This window comes from Bombina bombina, chromosome 1 (genome assembly GCF_027579735.1).
Source record: "Bombina bombina isolate aBomBom1 chromosome 1, aBomBom1.pri, whole genome shotgun sequence".
Taxonomy (NCBI): domain Eukaryota; kingdom Metazoa; phylum Chordata; class Amphibia; order Anura; family Bombinatoridae; genus Bombina; species Bombina bombina.
In genome coordinates, this window is record NC_069499.1 from 125,768,184 (window position 1) to 125,787,651 (window position 19,468).

The 19,468-nt window shown below is 38.0% G+C and overlaps 1 protein-coding gene across 1 annotated transcript in view; it reads left to right on the top strand.

Moving 5' to 3' along the window:
* Positions 1–19,468, top strand: part of PSMC6 (proteasome 26S subunit, ATPase 6) — a 68,114-nt gene that overhangs the window by 13,742 nt on the left and 34,904 nt on the right. The window contains exons 5-7 of the mRNA XM_053711035.1: positions 14,931–14,998; positions 15,331–15,445; positions 16,855–16,942. Of these exons, the coding sequence (XP_053567010.1) occupies positions 14,931–14,998; positions 15,331–15,445; positions 16,855–16,942 (271 nt within the window). The remainder of the gene's footprint in view (positions 1–14,930; positions 14,999–15,330; positions 15,446–16,854; positions 16,943–19,468) is intronic.

The following is a 19,468-nucleotide window of genomic DNA, read 5'->3' on the forward strand; positions in this document are numbered from 1 at the left end:
ATGTCTGATACTGCCTCACAATATGCAGAAGCTGAGGAAGGAGAGCTTCAGTGTGTGGGTGATGTTTCTGACTCAGGGAAGATGCAACCTGATTCTGATATTCCTACATTTAAATTTAAGCTTGAACACCTCCGCATGTTACTCGGGGAGGTTTTAGCTGCTCTGAATGACTGATACAATTGCAGTGCCAGAGAAGTTGTGTAGACTGGATAAATACTATGCAGTGCCGGTGTGTACTGATGTTTTTCCAATACCTAAAAGGTTTACAGAAATTATTACTAAGGAATGGGATAGACCAGGTGTGCCGTTCTCTCCCCCTCCTATTTTTAGGAAAATGTTTCCAATAGATGCCACCACACGGGACTTATAGCAGACAATCCCTAAGGTGGAGGGAGCAGTTTCTACTCTAGCAAAGCGTACTACTATCCCTGTCGAGGACAGTTGTGCTTTTTTAGATCCAATGGATAAAAAGTTAGAGGGTTACCTTAAGAAAATGTTTATTCAACAAGGTTTTATCCTACAGCCCCTTGCATGCATTGCTCCTGTCACTGCTGCTGCGGCGTTCTGGTTTGAGTCTCTGGAAGAGGCTTTACAGGTAGCAACTCCATTGGATGACATACTTGACAAGTTTAGAGCACTTAAGCTAGCCAATTCTTTTGTTTCTGATGCCATTGTTCATTTGACTAAACTAACGGCTAAGAATTCTGGTTTTGCTATCCAGGCGCGCAGAGCGCTATGGCTTAAATCATGGTCAGCTGACGTTACTTCAAAGTCTAAGCTGCTTAACATTCCCTTCAAGGGGCAGACCCTATTCGGGCCTGGTTTGAAGGAGATTATTGCTGATATCACTGGAGGAAAAGGTCATGCCCTTCCTCAGGATAGGTCCAAATCAAGGGCCAAACAGTCTAATTTTCGTGCCTTTCGAAACTTCAAGGCAAGTGCGGCATAAAATTCATCTAATGCAAAACGAGAGGGAACTTTTGCTCAGTCCAAGACGGTCTGGAGACCTAACCAGACCTGGAACAAAGGTAAGCAGGCCAAAAAGCCTTCTGCTGCCTCTAAGTCAGCATGAAGGAACGGCCCCCTATCCGGTAACAGATCTAGTAGGGGGCAGACTTTCGCTCTTCGCCCAGGCGTGGGCAAGAGATGTCCAGGATCCCTGGGCGTTGGAAATTATATCCCAGGGATATCTTCTGGATTTCAAAGCTTTCCCCCCAAAAGGGAGATTTCACCTTTCACAATTATCTGCAAACCAGATAAAGAGAGAGGCATTCTTACACTGCATACAAGACCTCCTAGTTATGGGAGTGATCCATCCAGTTCCAAAGGAGGAACAGGGACAGGGATTTTACTCAAATCTGGTTGTGGTTCCCAAAAAAGAGGGAACCTTCAGACCAGTTTTGGATCTAAAGATTTTAAACAAATTTCTCAGAGTTCCATCATTCAAGATGGAGACTATTCGTACCATCCTACCTATGATCCAGGAGGGTCAGTACATGACTACAGTGGATTTAAAGGATGCTTATCTTCACATTCCGATACACAAAGATCATCATAGGTTTCTCAGGTTCGCCTTTCTAGACGGGCATTACCAGTTTGTAGCTCTTCCCTTCGGGTTAGCTACAGCCCCAAGAATTTTTTCGAAGGTTCTGGGGTCGCTTCTGGCGGTCCTAAGGCCGCGGGGCATAGCAGTGGCCCCTTATTTAGACGACATCCTGATTCAGGCGTCAAGCTTCCAAATTGCCAAGTCTCATACGGACATAGTGTTGGAATTTCTGAGGTCGCATGGGTGGAAGGTGAAAGAGGAAAGAGTTCTCTATCCCCCCTCACAAGAGTTTCCTTCCTAGAGACTCTGATAGATTCTGTAGAAATGAAAATTTACCTGACGGAGTCCAGGTTATCAAAACTTCTAAATTCCTGCCGGATTCTTTATTCCATTCCTCGCCCTTCGGTGGCTCTGTGCATGGAAGTAATCAGCTTAATGGTAGCGGCAATGGACATAGTGCCGTTTGCACGCCTACATCTCAGACCGCTGCAACTATGCATGCTCAGTCAGTGGAATGGGGATTACACAGATTTGTCCCCTCTACTAAATCTTGATCAAGAGACCAGGGATTCTCTTCTCTGGTGGCTATCTCGGGTCCATCTGTCCAAAGGTATGACCTTTCACAGGCCAGATTGGACAATTGTAACGTAAGATGCCAGCCTTCTAGGTTGGGGTGCAGTCTGGAACTCCCTGAAGGCTCAGGGATCGTGGACTCAGGAGGAGACACTCCTTTCAATAAATATTCTGGAACTGAGAGTGATATTCAATGCTCTTCAGGCTTGGCCTCAGTTAGAAGTCTGAAGTTCATCAGATTTCAGTCGGACAACATCATGACTGTGGCTTACATCAACCATCAAGGGGGAACGAGGAGTTCCCTAGCGATGTTAGAAGTCTCAAAGATAATTCGCTGGGCAGAGATTCACTCCTGCCACCTGTCGGCTATCCATATCCCAGGTGTAGGGAACTGGGAGGCGGATTTTCAACTCCATCCGGAGGTGTTTGCACAATTGGTTCATCGTTGGGGCAAACCAGAGCTGGATCTCATGGCGTTTCGCCAGAACGCCAAGCTTCCTTGTTACGGATCCAGGTCCAGGGATCCCAAGGCGACGCTGATAGATGCTCTAGCAGCGCCCTGGTCTTTCAACCTGGCTTATGTGTTTCCACCGTTTCCACTGCTCCCTCGCCTGATAGCCAAGATCAAGCAGGAGAGAGCATCGGTGATCTTGATAGCGCAGGACCTGGTATTCAGATCTAGTGGACATGTCATCCTTTCCACCTTGGACTCTGCCGTTAAGACAAGACCTTTTGCTTAAAAGGTCCTTTCAATCATCCAAATCTAATTTCTCTGAGACTGACTGCCTGGAGATTGAACGCTTGATTTTATCAAAGCGTGGCTTCTCCGAGTCAGTCATTGATACCTTAATACAGGCATGAAAGTCTGTCACCAGGAAAATTTACCATAAGATATGGCGTAAATATCTTTATTGGTGTGAATCCAAAGGTTACTCATGGAGTAAGGTCAGGATTCCCAGGATATTATCCTTTCTCCAAGAAGGTTTGGAAAAAGGATTGTCAGCTAGTTCCTTAAAGGGACAGATTTCTGCCCTGGCAGATGTTCCAGACGATCAGGCATTTTGTCAGGCTTTAATTAGAATCAAGTAGTAAGAAAGAAGACAGCGCCTCATTGTGCAAGTAGGTCTTGAATGTAAAATTCACAGTGGAAGTGGAGAGAAAAGAGGAAATATACTCACAAGAGTATTGGCACCCTTGTTGAAAGTGGTGCGAATAGGCGGGCTGACGTTTTTACAGCAGTCAGTACGCTGTGCCGAACGGCATCCGAGATCTTTAGTGGACGGCTGTGGGCTCTCCTCAGTAATTCGAATCCAAATCCTGTGTAGCTGTGCTGTCAGCAAAAGTCAGCGTGCAGCCGCTCTCTGCATACAATCAAAGCTGCAAACTGGAAATGAGCAGGTGATCCTAACAGAGCTGATTTCGGTAAAAAACTCTGCTAGTAATAAAAATTGGCTTGGCAGGCAACCATAAGAAAGCCACAGAATACAAGGCTTAATATAAAAGAATAAGAAACACTTTATTGTGATGAGCTTTAACGCGTTTCTCGGCCACAAGCTCCTGGCCGTTTCATCAGAAAAGGTATATGGCACAATTAGTACAACACATTTAAAAAGCCAGCCAAGTACAATGATTGGTCGGCGTCAGACCAATAACAATCAATGATCGAATGCACCAACTCAATTGTTAAACTATAATGAAACAAGCAGTGTATAAAATGCAGTCTGTGTTTAAAAACTATATGATAGTTACAAATTGTATCCGGCCCTAAGTAATTGTTACAGTTGTATCCAGCACTAAATAACAAAATCTCGATCCTAGAAAGATTCCAAGAGCATGTACGGTATTTAATAAAAGAAAAATATAAAATATATCATATCTTTTTTTAAAAAAAGGGTCAGTAAAATCAGATTGAGCAAGTGTTTAATAAGCACCTGCAAGGTAGTTAAAAACCAAGCTATACAAATATTTTGGTCAAAGTGGCCCATAAAATATATCTAGTCTTCTCTTTGTACTAGTAGGATCCAGTTGTATCTTTATGTACTTTCTGTTACGTGTATGTTGGAGGCAACTATATGAGCCTTCGAATAATTAACTATAAAGTGTTGTTCTAATCTATCTTTCATAACATGAGTTAGTATGAGATGGAACTTTCTTTCTTTTCAAAGATATGGAAGGAGACATTTTTTACTCTTTTCAAACTTTTCAAAGATGCATCAGGGGAACAGGTGGGCATTGATTCATAAGTACCATGTTAGACATCCCAGGATATCAGGGATTGTATAATGTGTTATAGGTGCAATCTGTTCTAGCTCTATTGCTGTATGTATGTATGAGAAGGAAATTGTATATGTTAACTCTAGGTGAAAGTGATGAATTTAGATTTTATTAATGTAGATATTCCATGTTTCTAATATCACGTAATATGAAATTTACTCTCATAGTTATAAGACCCGAATAATAATTCGGGACTTGTAATAATAATAATGATGTGCGTGGTTGTAAGTGTGAAAAAATGATGAAAAATGGGGAAGATGGCCTAGGTGAAGACAGCTAATATGAAATTTACTCTCGTAATTGTAAATCCCAAATGGTAATGTACATGGTTATAAGTGTGAAAAACTAATGATAATAGAGAAGACAGCCTAAATGAAGACAACTAAATTTGGGTTTGTGACAATCTAACTGAAAGCAGCTAAATCTAGGTTTGAATTCAAACCTAATGGATGTAGAGTTTTCAGTTTATGGATCCAAAACGTTTCCCGGATCCTTAGCTGGATAATTCTATTATAGTCTGTCGAGGGTAAGATATGATCAATAGGATAGAATTTAAAGATGTCAGGGTTTCCCTTGTGTTTATTTAAACAATGTTCCGGAATACTATGTCTGATCTTTTTTTTTGGGGCAGTTTTTACAGTTGCGCCAATGCTCCCCCCAGCGTACCTTGGCCCTCCTAGAGGTACGGCCAACATACTGTATCCCACAGCAACACTCCAAAACATATACTACATAGGTAGAATTGCAGTTCATAAATCTATTGATGTTAAAAACTTCCCCACTTGTATGGGACTGAAAGGTCTTTCGCCCTGAAGTTATAAATTTACATGTATTGCACTTTTTTTGTCCACACTTATAAATTCCTACTCTTTTGGAAAGAGGGGAAAAGAAAGATGTAGGGGAAGAAATTTTTTGTTGTTTGTTCGTGGATTGTGGGTTGGATAAAATGTGTTTGACCTTTTTGCTAGGTGCCAACTTACTCCTAAGTGTTGGTGCTCTGGTGTATACAATTTTTGGGTATTCGCCCAAAAGGGTCCTCAAAACAGGCTCTCTCCTAATAATATGCCAGTGTTTATTAATAGTCTTCTGAATCTGCGTGTGGTTCGAATTAAATTGTGTTATAAACAGTGGTTCTGAGGAATAGTTATCTTCTTTGTTTTTATTTGATTTGTCCTTATTCAACAATTTCTCCCTATCTAAATTTCTAACTTTGCTTAAACAATTATTTAAGAGATCTGGAGGATATCCTTTTTCAATAAATCTCTCATATATTATATTACTTTGTTCTTCAAAAGAATTGAAATCTGAACAGTTACGTTTAATCCTTTCAAATTGACTATATGGTATATTAGATAACCATTTTTTATGGTGGTTGCTCGTGTAATCTAAATAACTATTACTATCAACTTTCTTGAAAAATGTTTTGGAGCAGAGATTGCCGTCAGTGTCCCAACTTAAAGTCAGGTCTAAAAAATCTATCGTTTCTGTGTTGATGTTTGCTGTAAAAGTTAGGCCCATATTATTGTTGTTCATGGATTCTGTAAATATATGTGCTGATGATTGGTCGCCCTTCCAAATAAAAATCAAATCATCTATGTAACGGCCATAGTGCACCAGATTCGCCCCCGCTGAGGAATTGTAGATGTAAAGTTCCTCATAAATGCCCATGAAAAGATTGGCAAAGCTAGGGGCGAATCTGGTGCCCATGGCCGTCCCTTTTATCTGTAAATAATATACGTCTTGATAAATAAAATAGTTATGTTTAAGGATAAACTCAATACACTCCAAAACGAACTCTTTCTGTATTTTTGGCATATATAGATCACGATTTAAAAAGGTAGCTGATGCTTGAAGACCTAGTTGGTGTGTTATGTTTGAATATAATGCACTAACGTCACAAGTGATCCATATGAGGTCACCTGTGTTTTTGATGTTCTTAATTTTATTTAGTAGGTCTGTGCCATCTTTAGTGTATGAAGGAAGGCCTAAGACATACTTCTGCAAAATAATATCAACATAGTAGGATAAATTATAAGTGAGATTGTCAATACCAGCAATGATAGGGCGACCGGGTGGGTTAATTAAACTTTTATGGATTTTTGGTAGATGATAGTAATGGGCTACACTTGGGTTACTAACTTTCAAAAAACTGAATTCATTTTTATTGAGAATGTTATTTACAGATCCTTTGTTAATTAGAGATTGATAGAGTATAAGAAATTGTGCAGTAGGGTTATATGATAGAATTTTGTAATATTCAGTGTCTTTTAAAATTCTGTCTGCTTCTTTCAAATATTCTGTCAGATCCTGAATAATAATCCCTCCCCCCTTGTCGGCGTCACGGATTATAATGTTGGGATTGTTTGCGAGGGACTGTATTGCTAGGTTGTCACTCTGTCTTTTATAGAAGCTCTTTTTGGAGTTCTTCTTTTTGATTTTTTCAAAGTCCTCCAGAACTAAGTTCTGGAACACTTCTATATAATGATTGTGCCCGGGGGGGGGAGAAAGAAGATTTTGTCTTTACATTAGTATGTATTATGCCCTCATATAATTGTGTTGTAAAATTATCAACAGTGCTATATATGGTGGGAGTTTTGTTTCCATAATCCATAGTGTCAGTGAGAATACACACTGTGTTTTCTTCTCCTGGATTATGTTTTTTTATGTTCTTTTGTGCAAAGTATTTTTGAAGTGCTAGTTTTCTAGTGAAACGATTAAGATCAACAAATAAATTAAAATTATTATGTGGGTTGGGTGGACAAAAGGAGAGACCCTGTTTTAGGACCCTTTTTTCATGACTTGTGAGGTTATGGGATGACAGGTTAAATATACCCTTTTCTAGTTGTGATTCTTTTTTCTTGGTGGTAAGGCCTCGGCCTCTTGGTCTGTGTGAAATGGTCTTTTTCTGTTGTAATTTTGTTCGTCTGGGGGATTTTTTCCAAATTTTGGGGCATCCCCTAAAAAAGGAGATGTGACTGCCAGATTAGAATCGTTTCTGGTATGTCTCTCTGTGAACACGTTGTCCTCAGATGTGGAGGCTAATGGGGCGAACCTGTTACTATATTGACAATTGTTGTAGGAGGTTTTTTGATGTTCCTGTTCCCCAATTCTATTTCTGGATGGGCTATTTGTTCTAAAATCAGGATGGTGTGGTCTGTGTTCCCATCCCCTATGATTATTCGAGTCTCTATCTCCCTTGTTATATCTAGGGAATCTTGGTGTTTCATGATTCCTATTATAGCTGTCTCGTCTGGAATATTGGTCATACTGAGTGAGGTTGTCTCGTCTGTATTGTTGGTCATACTGAGTAGGGTTGTTTCGTCTATGATGTTGGTCATATTGATTTGAATGATCAGATCTATGTTGTCTGAAGTTATCTCCCCTGTACTGCTGTTCATGTTGATTAAAATAATCTGATCTATGTCGTCTATCCCAGGAATCATTTTGGTTAGATCCATTACCATTGTAATGGAATTGTCTGTTCCCTGATTCTTGTCTGGTGTGAGAATGTTGCTGATGATAATATGGTTGGTGGTATGATCTATTTTGTGAGTATGGATGGGTGTATTCCTGTCGTCTAGATTGTCTAGAATTGGAATAGTATGTTGATCTGTATTTGTTGTTTGAAAGATTATTATTATTTTGATGTGTAACTTTATTGTGAGATAATTGTACTTCTCTGTCCCCTGATGCATTTTCTAATGTCTCTGAGTTAGCTTCTGGAATTGCCTGTGTTTGTCTGTTATAAGTGTAGACTTGATTTTTTAAGTAATCATTGTTATCCCTATCCAGCTTCTTCTTTTTAGATTGGACTAGATCCTCTTGAAATTTATCAGTGCGTTCATACATTCTCTTAAGGAGTCGTTCGTAATCAGGGTTCTCTAAGTATTTTGTTAAATCTGCTTGAATTTTTTCAATATTTTCACTACATTTATCTGATAGGGAGCGTCTATGCTCGATCAACATTTTCATCAGATCAAAAGCACAATCATCTAGGATCTTATACCATTTCTCTAGGAGTTCAGTGTCTTCCTTAAAAGAGCAGTGTTTTAGGACCCGTAGGCCTCTAGGGATCTGCTTCATTTCAAGATATTTTTCTAAGGTCGTGAGATCCCACCAGTGTCTTTGAGAATTTCATCCTCCAATACATGGAAAAGATCCCTCATGGATGTGACCAAATTGGGATCTGTTTCCATAGTATTGGGGCATGTTTGTCCTGTTAAATTATAAGTGGATCTTTTCTTATTTCTGTCCTCTTTGGATTGCATTCTATATCAAAATTGGTAAGGATGTACCTGAGCGTGTGTGAAAAATATATGTGTGATACTAAAAAAAGGGGGCTGCACTGCTATGGGTGATCTAAAAATACACAGAAAAAAATACCAAATGTAGAAAATGGTAATAGCGTGCGCCTGAGGATGGTGTGAATAAACGTAAAACACCAAAAAATGGCGTGAAGGTAAAAGGCAAACTAAAATTGCTAGCTCTTACTCAAATAAATTGATCTTCAAATAATGTAGTGCAGTGCTATTTCTAAAATGATTAAACAGTGTCACTCGGTGAAATAACTGAAATATAACAGTGTGGATTGTTTATATGTAAAACAACCCTGTTTCTATGACAATTTTGGGTTATGTATATACCTTAGTGCAAAGTGACCAAATAAAACAATTAAAAAACAACAATAGTGAATAACAATAGTGAATGAACAACTGTGAATAAAACCTAAAACATATAGATAAAAAAAGAAAAAGGCTTATCGTAAATTAGTCCCAGAAGTGATGATATAAGTTGTACACTGGAGACTGGAAACAAAGGTGTTCCTAAAGTCAAATGCTGAAGGTCTTTTTCGTCTCAGTAGAAGTATTCAGAGGAAAGAAATATTTGAGGAGCAAACGGCAGCTGGTCTTGGCGGTATCTGATCAGGACCCAAAATCTAGAAGTAGTAAGAAAGAAGACAGCGCCTCATTGTGCAAGTAGGTCTTGAATGTAAAATTCACAGTGGAAGTGGAGAGAAAAGAGGAAATATACTCACAGAATCCATGAACAACAATAATATGGGCCTAACTTTTACAGCAAACATCAACACAGAAACGATAGATTTTTTAGACCTGACTTTAAGTTGGGACACTGACGGCAATCTCTGCTCCAAAACATTTTTCAAGAAAGTTGATAGTAATAGTTATTTAGATTACACGAGCAACCACCATAAAAAATGGTTATCTAATATACCATATAGTCAATTTGAAAGGATTAAACGTAACTGTTCAGATTTCAATTCTTTTGAAGAACAAAGTAATATAATATATGAGAGATTTATTGAAAAAGGATATCCTCCAGATCTTAGATAATTGTTTAAGCAAAGTTAGAAATTTAGATAGGGAGAAATTGTTGAATAAGGACAAATCAAATAAAAACAAAGAAGATAACTATTCCTCAGAACCACTGTTTATAACACAATTTAATTCGAACCACACGCAGATTCAGAAGACTATTAATAAACACTGGCATATTATTAGGAGAGACCCTGTTTTGAGGACCCTTTTGGGCGAATACCCAAAAATTGTATACACCAGAGCACCAACACTTAGGAGTAAGTTGGCACCTAGCAAAAAGGTCAAACACATTTTATCCAACCCACAATCCACGAACAAACAACAAAAAATTTCTTCCCCTACATCTTTCTTTTCCCCTCTTTCCAAAAGAGTAGGAATTTATAAGTGTGGACAAAAAAAGTGCAATACATGTAAATTTATAACTTCAGGGCGAAAGACCTTTCAGTCCCATACAAGTGGGGAAGTTTTTAACATCAATAGATTTATGAACTGCAATTCTACCTATGTAGTATATGTTTTGGAGTGTTGCTGTGGGATACAGTATGTTGGCCGTACCTCTAGGAGGGCCAAGGTACGCTGGGGGGAGCATTGGCGCAACTGTAAAAACTGCCCCAAAAAAAAGATCAAACATAGTATTCCGGAACATTGTTTAAATAAACACAAGGGAAACCCTGACATCTTTAAATTCTATCCTATTGATCATATCTTACCCTCGACAGACTATAATAGAATTATCCAGCTAAGGATCCGGGAAACGTTTTGGATCCATAAACTGAAAACTCTACATCCATTAGGTTTGAATTCAAACCTAGATTTAGCTGCTTTCAGTTAGATTGTCACAAAACCAAATTTAGTTGTCTTCATTTAGGCTGTCTTCTCTATTATCATTAGTTTTTCACACTTATAACCATGTACATTACCATTTGGGATTTACAATTACGAGAGTAAATTTCATATTAGCTGTCTTCACCTAGGCCATCTTCCCCATTTTTCATCATTTTTTCACACTTACAACCACGCACATCATTATTATTATTACAAGTCCCGAATTATTATTCGGGTCTTATAACTATGAGAGTAAATTTCATATTACGTGATATTAGAAACATGGAATATCTACATTAATAAAATCTAAATTCATCACTTTCACCTAGAGTTAACATATACAATTTCCTTCTCATACATACATACAGCAATAGAGCTAGAACAGATTGCACCTATAACACACTATACAATCCCTGATATCCTGGGATGTCTAACACGGTACTTATGAATCAATGCCCACCTGTTCCCCTGATGCATCTTTGAAAAGTTTGAAAAGAGTAAAAAATGTCTCCTTCCATATCTTTGAAAAGAAAGAAAGTTCCATCTCATACTAACTCATGTTATGAAAGATAGATTAGAACAACACTTTATAGTTAATTATTCGAAGGCTCATATAGTTGCCTCCAACATACACGTAACAGAAAGTACATAAAGATACAACTGGATCCTACTAGTACAAAGAGAAGACTAGATATATTTTATGGGCCACTTTGACCAAAATATTTGTATAGCTTGGTTTTTAACTACCTTGCAGGTGCTTATTAAACACATGCTCAATCTGATTTTACTGACCCTTTTTTTAAAAAAGATATGATATATTTTATATTTTTCTTTTATTAAATACCGTACATGCTCTTGGAATCTTTCTAGGATCGAGATTTTGTTATTTAGTGCTGGATACAACTGTAACAATTACTTAGGGCCGGATACAATTTGTAACTATCATATAGTTTTTAAACACAGACTGCATTTTATACACTGCTTGTTTCATTATAGTTTAACAATTGAGTTGGTGCATTCGATCATTGATTGTTATTGGTCTGACGCCGACCAATCATTGTACTTGGCTGGCTTTTTAAATGTGTTGTACTAATTGTGCCATATACCTTTTCTGATGAAACGGCCAGGAGCTTGTGGCCGAGAAACGCGTTAAAGCTCATCACAATAAAGTGTTTATTCTTTTATATTAAGCCTTGTATTCTGTGGCTTTCTTATGGTTGCCTGCCAAGCCAATTTTTATTACTAGCAGAGTTTTTTACCGAAATCAGCTCTGTTAGGATCACCTGCTCATTTCCAGTTTGCAGCTTTGATTGTATGCAGAGAGCGGCTGCACGCTGACTTTTGCTGACAGCACAGCTACACAGGATTTGGATTCGAATTACTGAGGAGAGCCCACAGCCGTCCACTAAAGATCTCGGATGCCGTTCGGCACAGCGTACTGACTGCTGTAAAAACGTCAGCCCGCCTATTCGCACCACTTTCAACAAGGGTGCCAATACTCTTGTGAGTATATTTCCTCTTTTCTCTCCACTTCCACTGTGAATTTTACATTCAAGACCTACTTGCACAATGAGGCGCTGTCTTCTTTCTTACTACTTCTAGATTTTGGGTCCTGATCAGATACCGCCAAGACCAGCTGCCGTTTGCTCCTCAAATATTTCTTTCCTCTGAATACTTCTACTGAGACGAAAAAGACCTTCAGCATTTGACTTTAGGAACACCTTTGTTTCCAGTCTCCAGTGTACAACTTATATCATCACTTCTGGGACTAATTTACGATAAGCCTTTTTCTTTTTTTATCTATATGTTTTAGGTTTTATTCACAGTTGTTCATTCACTATTGTTATTCACTATTGTTGTTTTTTAATTGTTTTATTTGGTCACTTTGCACTAAGGTATATACATAACCCAAAATTGTCATAGAAACAGGGTTGTTTTACATATAAACAATCCACACTGTTATATTTCAGTTATTTCACCGAGTGACACTGTTTAATCATTTTAGAAATAGCACTGCACTACATTATTTGAAGATCAATTTATTTGAGTAAGAGCTAGCAATTTTAGTTTGCCTTTTACCTTCACGCCATTTTTTGGTGTTTTACGTTTATTCACACCATCCTCAGGCGCACGCTATTACCATTTTCTACATTTGGTGTTTTTTTCTGTTTAATTAGAATCAAGCCTGTGTTTAAACCTGTTGCTCCGCCATGGAGCTTAAATCTGGTTCTTAAAGTTCTCCAAGGAGTTCCGTTTGAACCTCTTCATTCCATAGATATCAAACTTTTATCTTGGAAAGTTCTATTTTTGGTAGCTATTTCCTCGGCTCGTAGAGTTTCCGAGTTATCTGCTTTACAATGTGATTCTCCTTATCTGATCTTTTATGCGGATAAGGTAGTCCTGCGTCCCAAACCTGGGTTTTTACCTAAGGTGGTATCTAATAAGAATATCAATCAAGAGATTGTTGTTCCATCTTTGTGTCCTAATCCTTCTTCAAAGAAGGAACGTCTATTACACAATCTGGACGTGGTTTGTGCTTTAAAGTTTTACTTACAAGCTACTAAAGATTTTCGTCAAACATCTGCTTTGTTTGTTGTCTACTCTGGACAGAGGAGAGGTCAAAAGGCTTCGGCAACCTCTTTCTTTTTGGCTAAGAAGCGTAATCTGCTTAGCCTATGAGACTGCTGGCCAGCAACCTCCGGAAAGGATTACAGCTCATTCTACTGGAGCTGTGGCTTCCACATGGGCCTTTAAAAATGAGGCTTCTGTTGAACAGATTTGCAAGGCGGCGACTTGGTCTTCGCTTCATACTTTTTCAAAATTCTACAAATTTGATACTTTTGCTTCTTCGGAGGCTATTTTTGGGAGAGAGGTTTTACAGGCAGTGGTACCTTCCGTTTAAGTACCTGCCTTGTCCATCCCTTCATCCGTGTACTTTAGCTTTGGTATTGGTATCCCACAAGTAATGGATGATCCGTGGACTGGATACACCTTACAAGAGAAAACATCATTTATGCTTACCTGATAAATTTATTTCTCTTGTGGTGTAGCCAGTCCACGGCCCGCCCTGTCATTTTAAGGCAGGTAATTTTTTCATTCAAACTACAGTCACCACTGCACCCTATGGTTTCTCCTTTCTCTGCGTGTTTTCGGTCGAATGACTGGATATGGCAGTTAGGGGAGGAGCTATATAACAGCTCTGCTGTGGGTGTCCTCTTGCAACTTCCTGTTGGGAATGAGAATATCCCACAAGTAATGGATGATCCGTGGACTGGATACACCACAAGAGAAATAAATTTATCAGGTAAGCCTAAATTATGTTTTTACATTCTCCCCCCCCAGTTGTCTGTATATACCAGTGTACATTTTAAATGGCATGTGTGCTTCATGATTTGTAATTTTAGGGATGGGTTTTGATACAGAATGAAGATGTTTAGCCTTTATTAAAATAAGTAATATTTATCCTAGTCTGCCTAATGCAGTGTAGCACTGTATCTAAAATAGCATTTTATTTTTTCTCCTAATATGCCCACTGTTCCTGTGCTGTTATGGATGCAACGGAATAGGAAAATATATATATAAAAGTAACGTGCATAGGAACCATTGCACTTTTTCTGAAAAAGCATACTTGTTGCTCTTTAGATCAGTTAATTAAAGAAAATATTGTAGTATAAAAATAAAATGCTCTACATTGTTACAGAATTTTATTTATGAAGCAATTTAATTTAGCTCCTTCATAAGAGTTAAACCTGTAGATTTGTACCCCTGAAACCCCACTATTCTACTCCTAGATGAAGACAAAGCCAGTGATTTAGTCAAACACATGTATGCCTGCTCCTGATTGGCTCATCTAAAGTCTCACAGGAGCACATATTTGTGACACATAATAAAAGGAAGGAATTTGTTTTAAAGATACATAAAAAAATCTTTCATTTTTCAGAGATTTTTCAATTTAGTATTTAAATTGTCAAAGGTATTTTTGTCTTGGTATTTATTGTTGAAAAGCATACATAGGTAGGCTCTGAAACAGCAATGCACTGTTGGTTGCCATCTTGTGGTTGGTAGCTACACATGTGCCTTTTGTCATTGGCTTACAGGTATGTTCAGTGCCTATTTCTTGCATATAACCCATTAGGGGGAATTTCCCTTTAAAAAATACAATTAAATTTAGTTTTAAACAAATGTAATTTCTTTTACTATGTTTAACCAATTATTAAATTAAACAGAGCATTTTAGTTTTATACTAGAAGGCCTCTAACAATGGTAGCTTTTCTTGTCCCTCCCTTGATCATAACTATTTGTACACTTTACCTTTTAACATTGAATATACCATTTTAGTAATTGTTTGTTTTGCATGGTTTTTCTTTTGCATCTAGCTTGACAAAAGTAAACTAAAACCAGGAACAAGAGTTGCATTGGATATGACTACTCTGACTATAATGCGGTAAGCTTAGATTATCTTGATATTGCAACATTATTTATCGTCTAGTTTTTCACAACTGTCATTTAAGGCTATCTTTGTATTAATAAGGTTTTAACAATAGAATTTCTAAATTGTTCTTGGGCAGAATAATATCCTTAAAGGGACATTGTACTAAAATGTTTTCACAGTTCTCTATAAAATAATAATTATACTGAATAAACTGGGTAAATGCGTATCTAATATCTGTATTTTCTCTAGTAACTGCACCTATTTCGCAGAATATAAAATTTGTAATGTTGATTTGTTTACATTTTTATGTATTGCTACATACTGACATGTATCTTGCATTGCAGTTATTTGCCTCGTGAAGTAGACCCCCTTGTGTACAACATGTCTCATGAAGATCCTGGAGATGTGTCATATTCTGAAATTGGTGGACTTTCTGAACAAATCAGAGAGCTACGCGAGGTATCTTTGTGCTGAGTTTATCACCAGTCACATGTTTTGTTTTAGACATATAGGCTTGGTCGTGAATATAAGACGTGCATTAATTTCATTACAAATACACATTCGTTAACAAATCATGGGTATTAGTATAGCTTTCACTAAAAGAATATCCAAAAGAATGTACCACAAATTTTAAAGAAAACGAATGAATACTGACGAAATTTGCTGGTATTTGTTCCTTTCCCTTAAATTACCTTAAGGGTTAAAATACTTATCTCTAGCGTGCTGGAGAGCCCCCGATAATCCAACCCTTTACAGAGCCCCGGGGCTAATTGGCTTAATGCAGTGGATCTCAGGGCCTGGGCTAAAGGACCTTCGTCTTTAGCACAGGGACCTTGTAACAGATGCGCTAAGCCTCCTATTAGCGTGTCTTGGGGCTCTTTGAAGAAGAGTCGGGATTAGCGCTGCTCTCCAGCACGCCATAGAGGTAAGAATGTAATGCTACAGTTTAACTTTTTCACCTGCAGCATAGGAACATTTACATCCATTTTAATAAAAACAAATTTGTTCCATGAATATTCAGTATTTGTTTAGTTTAAAAATGAAATGAATACTGAATATTCAGCCGTAACATTTTTTTGTACCTGTCCACACCTCTAGTGAATATTGTAGAAAAGATTTGTTTTTTTAAAAAAAATAATCTTATTTATAAAAGCTTTACACAAAAGCCAGATTTGAATAGTAGATCCACTAATTGGGTAAATTGCTAATTATTTTTTTTATTTTAGCACTTTGTATCCTACTGTTATATTGAGCTTCCTCCGCCCCTTGATTTCTTTATACATTCATTCTCTCATATAGAGTGATCCAACCTGCTCTCTACTTAGGAAGAAAGGGCTCCCATTTATTTATTTGTAGAGCGCCAACAGGTTCCGCAGCGCTATTATGTAAACAGTGAATGACGAGATTGTTTACTTGCTGATTGGATGCTAGCGGGTCTTTGCAGCTCAAAGTAGAGAGTGCGATTCCCCTCTATAATGAGCTTAACTATTAGGCAGTTCTGCGCTATTTCTAGGAATCCCTTGTATAGTCTCAGCACTGAGTGACATAAGCAGGGGTTCTCTTGTCCTACAATTGCACATGCGTGAAATATTTAATAGCACAAACTCACTGGGAAGACAGGAAAGCATGTGCGGCCACGGGAGGGAGAAAATCCCAGGTAATATCAGTCGTTCTATGGAAGAAATTTAAAAAATCATGAATGAAACAGGTTTAATTTAATCCTTCAGAAGCTGTTTAGCTGATGAAAATAGTTTACCATCACTTTAATTTGGTTGTCACGGTTAATACTTTTTTTTTTTTTTTTGAGAAACATGATCTGTTTGGTTTTTCAAATGTTTTCATGTTGTTTTTGGCGGGTTTTTTTCCAGGTTATTGAATTACCTCTTACAAATCCAGAGTTATTTCAGCGTGTAGGAATTATACCGCCAAAGGGATGTCTGCTGTATGGCCCACCAGGTCTGTATCATAAATGTCTTTAGTATTGTTTCTTTTGTTTTTGGGTTTTATGGCTGTCTTGACTTCCCCCCCCCCCCCCTTTCTTACCAATACCATTGTTTTTCTTTTCTCACAAATGCCCTACTTCACCCCTTTAAAATCTAGTAAACTCCAAGATGTCCTATATTTGTCCACCTTTGCTAGTGCTGATTAGAAGACTTAGTCAACTTTAGTAATCCAATGATTTAGTGTTCTCTAGGACACTCCCTGGCTTGTGTTGTGAGCATTAGATATCCGTCAAATAGTAGACCACTTGTTTAATAATACTCAGGGCTTTGATTGTGTACAAGTCCCTTGGGTGAATTGCTATTTAATATCTAAATATAATTTTGAGCTGTATGCAAGTTGTTTTTTTGTTTATCTTTTAAATGAAGAAGTACACGTGGCGTTCTTTATTACTGAATTTCATTTCTTTAGGTCAGTTTTTCAACTCTAGTCCTCCAAGGACCAGGCTTTCATGATACCTGAACTAGAGCATAGGTGAAATAATCGGCTGATCAGTAACCATTGTTACCAACCTCTCTCACACTCAGCTGTTTACATCTGTGTTCCTGTTCAGATATCATGAAAATCTGTCTCACTGGAGTTGAAAAATACTGCTGTAAGCTGTTTTAAATGTAGACAACTAATATTTTCTGGATAATTTATTTTTAAGTTGTTGGGAAATTACAGGCTCCATCCATAAGTTATATGCAACACTATAAGCTAAAGGTATAGAAATGTGCATGGGTGTATTTCAGTTTTAAATAGAATGATTTTTGCAATACACGTCCATTAGCAAGAAGGCTTCTTGTAAAGGTTATCACTGTTTTTCAGCAGCATATGCACATATGCTTTGAGGGCCCATGTAAAAGTATTCAAACACCACAACTTCTCATAGTTGGCAGTGGTACAATCACAATACACACTACTACCAGCTGTCTGAGCTTCAATACTAGTACACAGGCTCTTACAGCATATGTGTGGATGGTGCTGACAAACGCAACTTTTACAAAAAGCATTTTTGCTTATTGTAGTATATAGCAAAATTGCTTCTATTTAAAATTGAAATACACTCATGCACACTTTAATTTTAAACTTTCTATCCCTTTATTTCTGCAGCTTTTAAGTGGCTGCCATAGAAATTTAACCCCTTAATGACATACGTCGTACAGGATAAGTCTTGCACAAACTGGTCTTTAAAGACGTACCCTGTACGACGACGGGGATTAAAGCAGCTGGAAGCGATCCTGATCACTTCCAGCCGCTTTCCGGTTATTGCAATGATGCCTCAATATCGAGGCATCCTGCAATAACAGTTTTTCCCCATCCGGTGAAAAGAGAAGCCACTCTGCACCGGACATCGATGGCGGCCATCAATGGCTTGCTGTATGCAGAGGTGGGCGGGGTAGCTGGGGGGCATGCACGGACAGGGAGGGAGCGGGTGGGAACCATAATACTATGGAACAATATGTTTAAATTAAGTTGGAGGGAGTGGGAATAAAAATTGTAATATTAATAATCTAAGTGATTTGGGAGGGGGTGGGGGGTTTAGTCTTGGGGGGGGGGGGGAAGCCACACTGCAGAAAAGGGAAAAAAAAAGTGCATATATATATATATATGTGTGTGTGTGTGTATGTATGTGTGTGTGTGTATGTGTGTGTATATGTGTATATATATATATATATATATATATATATATATATATATATATATATATATATATATTATATTCTCTCTCTATCTCTTTTGTAAACTTGGTACTGGCAGACAGTAACCAAGATGGCTCCCAATAATATAGAGGATTAGAGAGCTGTTTGGGGCTAAGGGGGATCCTAAACAGCAGCATGTAAATATGCTTAAAAAATATACCTTTTTATTTTAGTACTGGCACAGTTTCTGCCATTATTTAAGATGGCGTGGACAATTGTGGGGTGGGGGAGGGAAGAGAGCTGTTTGGGAGGGATCAGGGGGTCTGATGTGTCAGGTGGGAGGCTGATCTCTACACTAAAGCTAAAATTAAACCTGCAAGCTCCCTACAAGATCCCTAATTAGCTCCTTCACTGCTAGACATAATACACGTGTGATGTGCAGCGGCATTTAGCAACCTTCTAATTACAAAAAGCATCGCCAAAGCCATATATGTCTATTTCTGAACAAAAGGGATCCCAGAGAAGCATTTACAACCATTTGTGCCATAATTGCACAAGGTGTTTGTAAATAATTTCAGTGAAAAACCTAAAATTGCGAAAAATGTATTTTTTTTTTTTTTTTTTTTTTTAATTTTTGATCGCATTTGGCGGTGAAATGGTGGCATTAAATATACCAAAATGGGCCTAGATCAATACTTTAGGTTGTCTACTACACTAAAGCTAAAATTAAACCTGCAAGCTCCCTACAAGATCCCTAATTAACCCCTTCACTGCTAGACATAATACACGTGTGGTGCGCAGTGGCATTTAGCAGCCTTCTAATTACCAAAAAGCAATGCCAAAACCATTTAAGTCC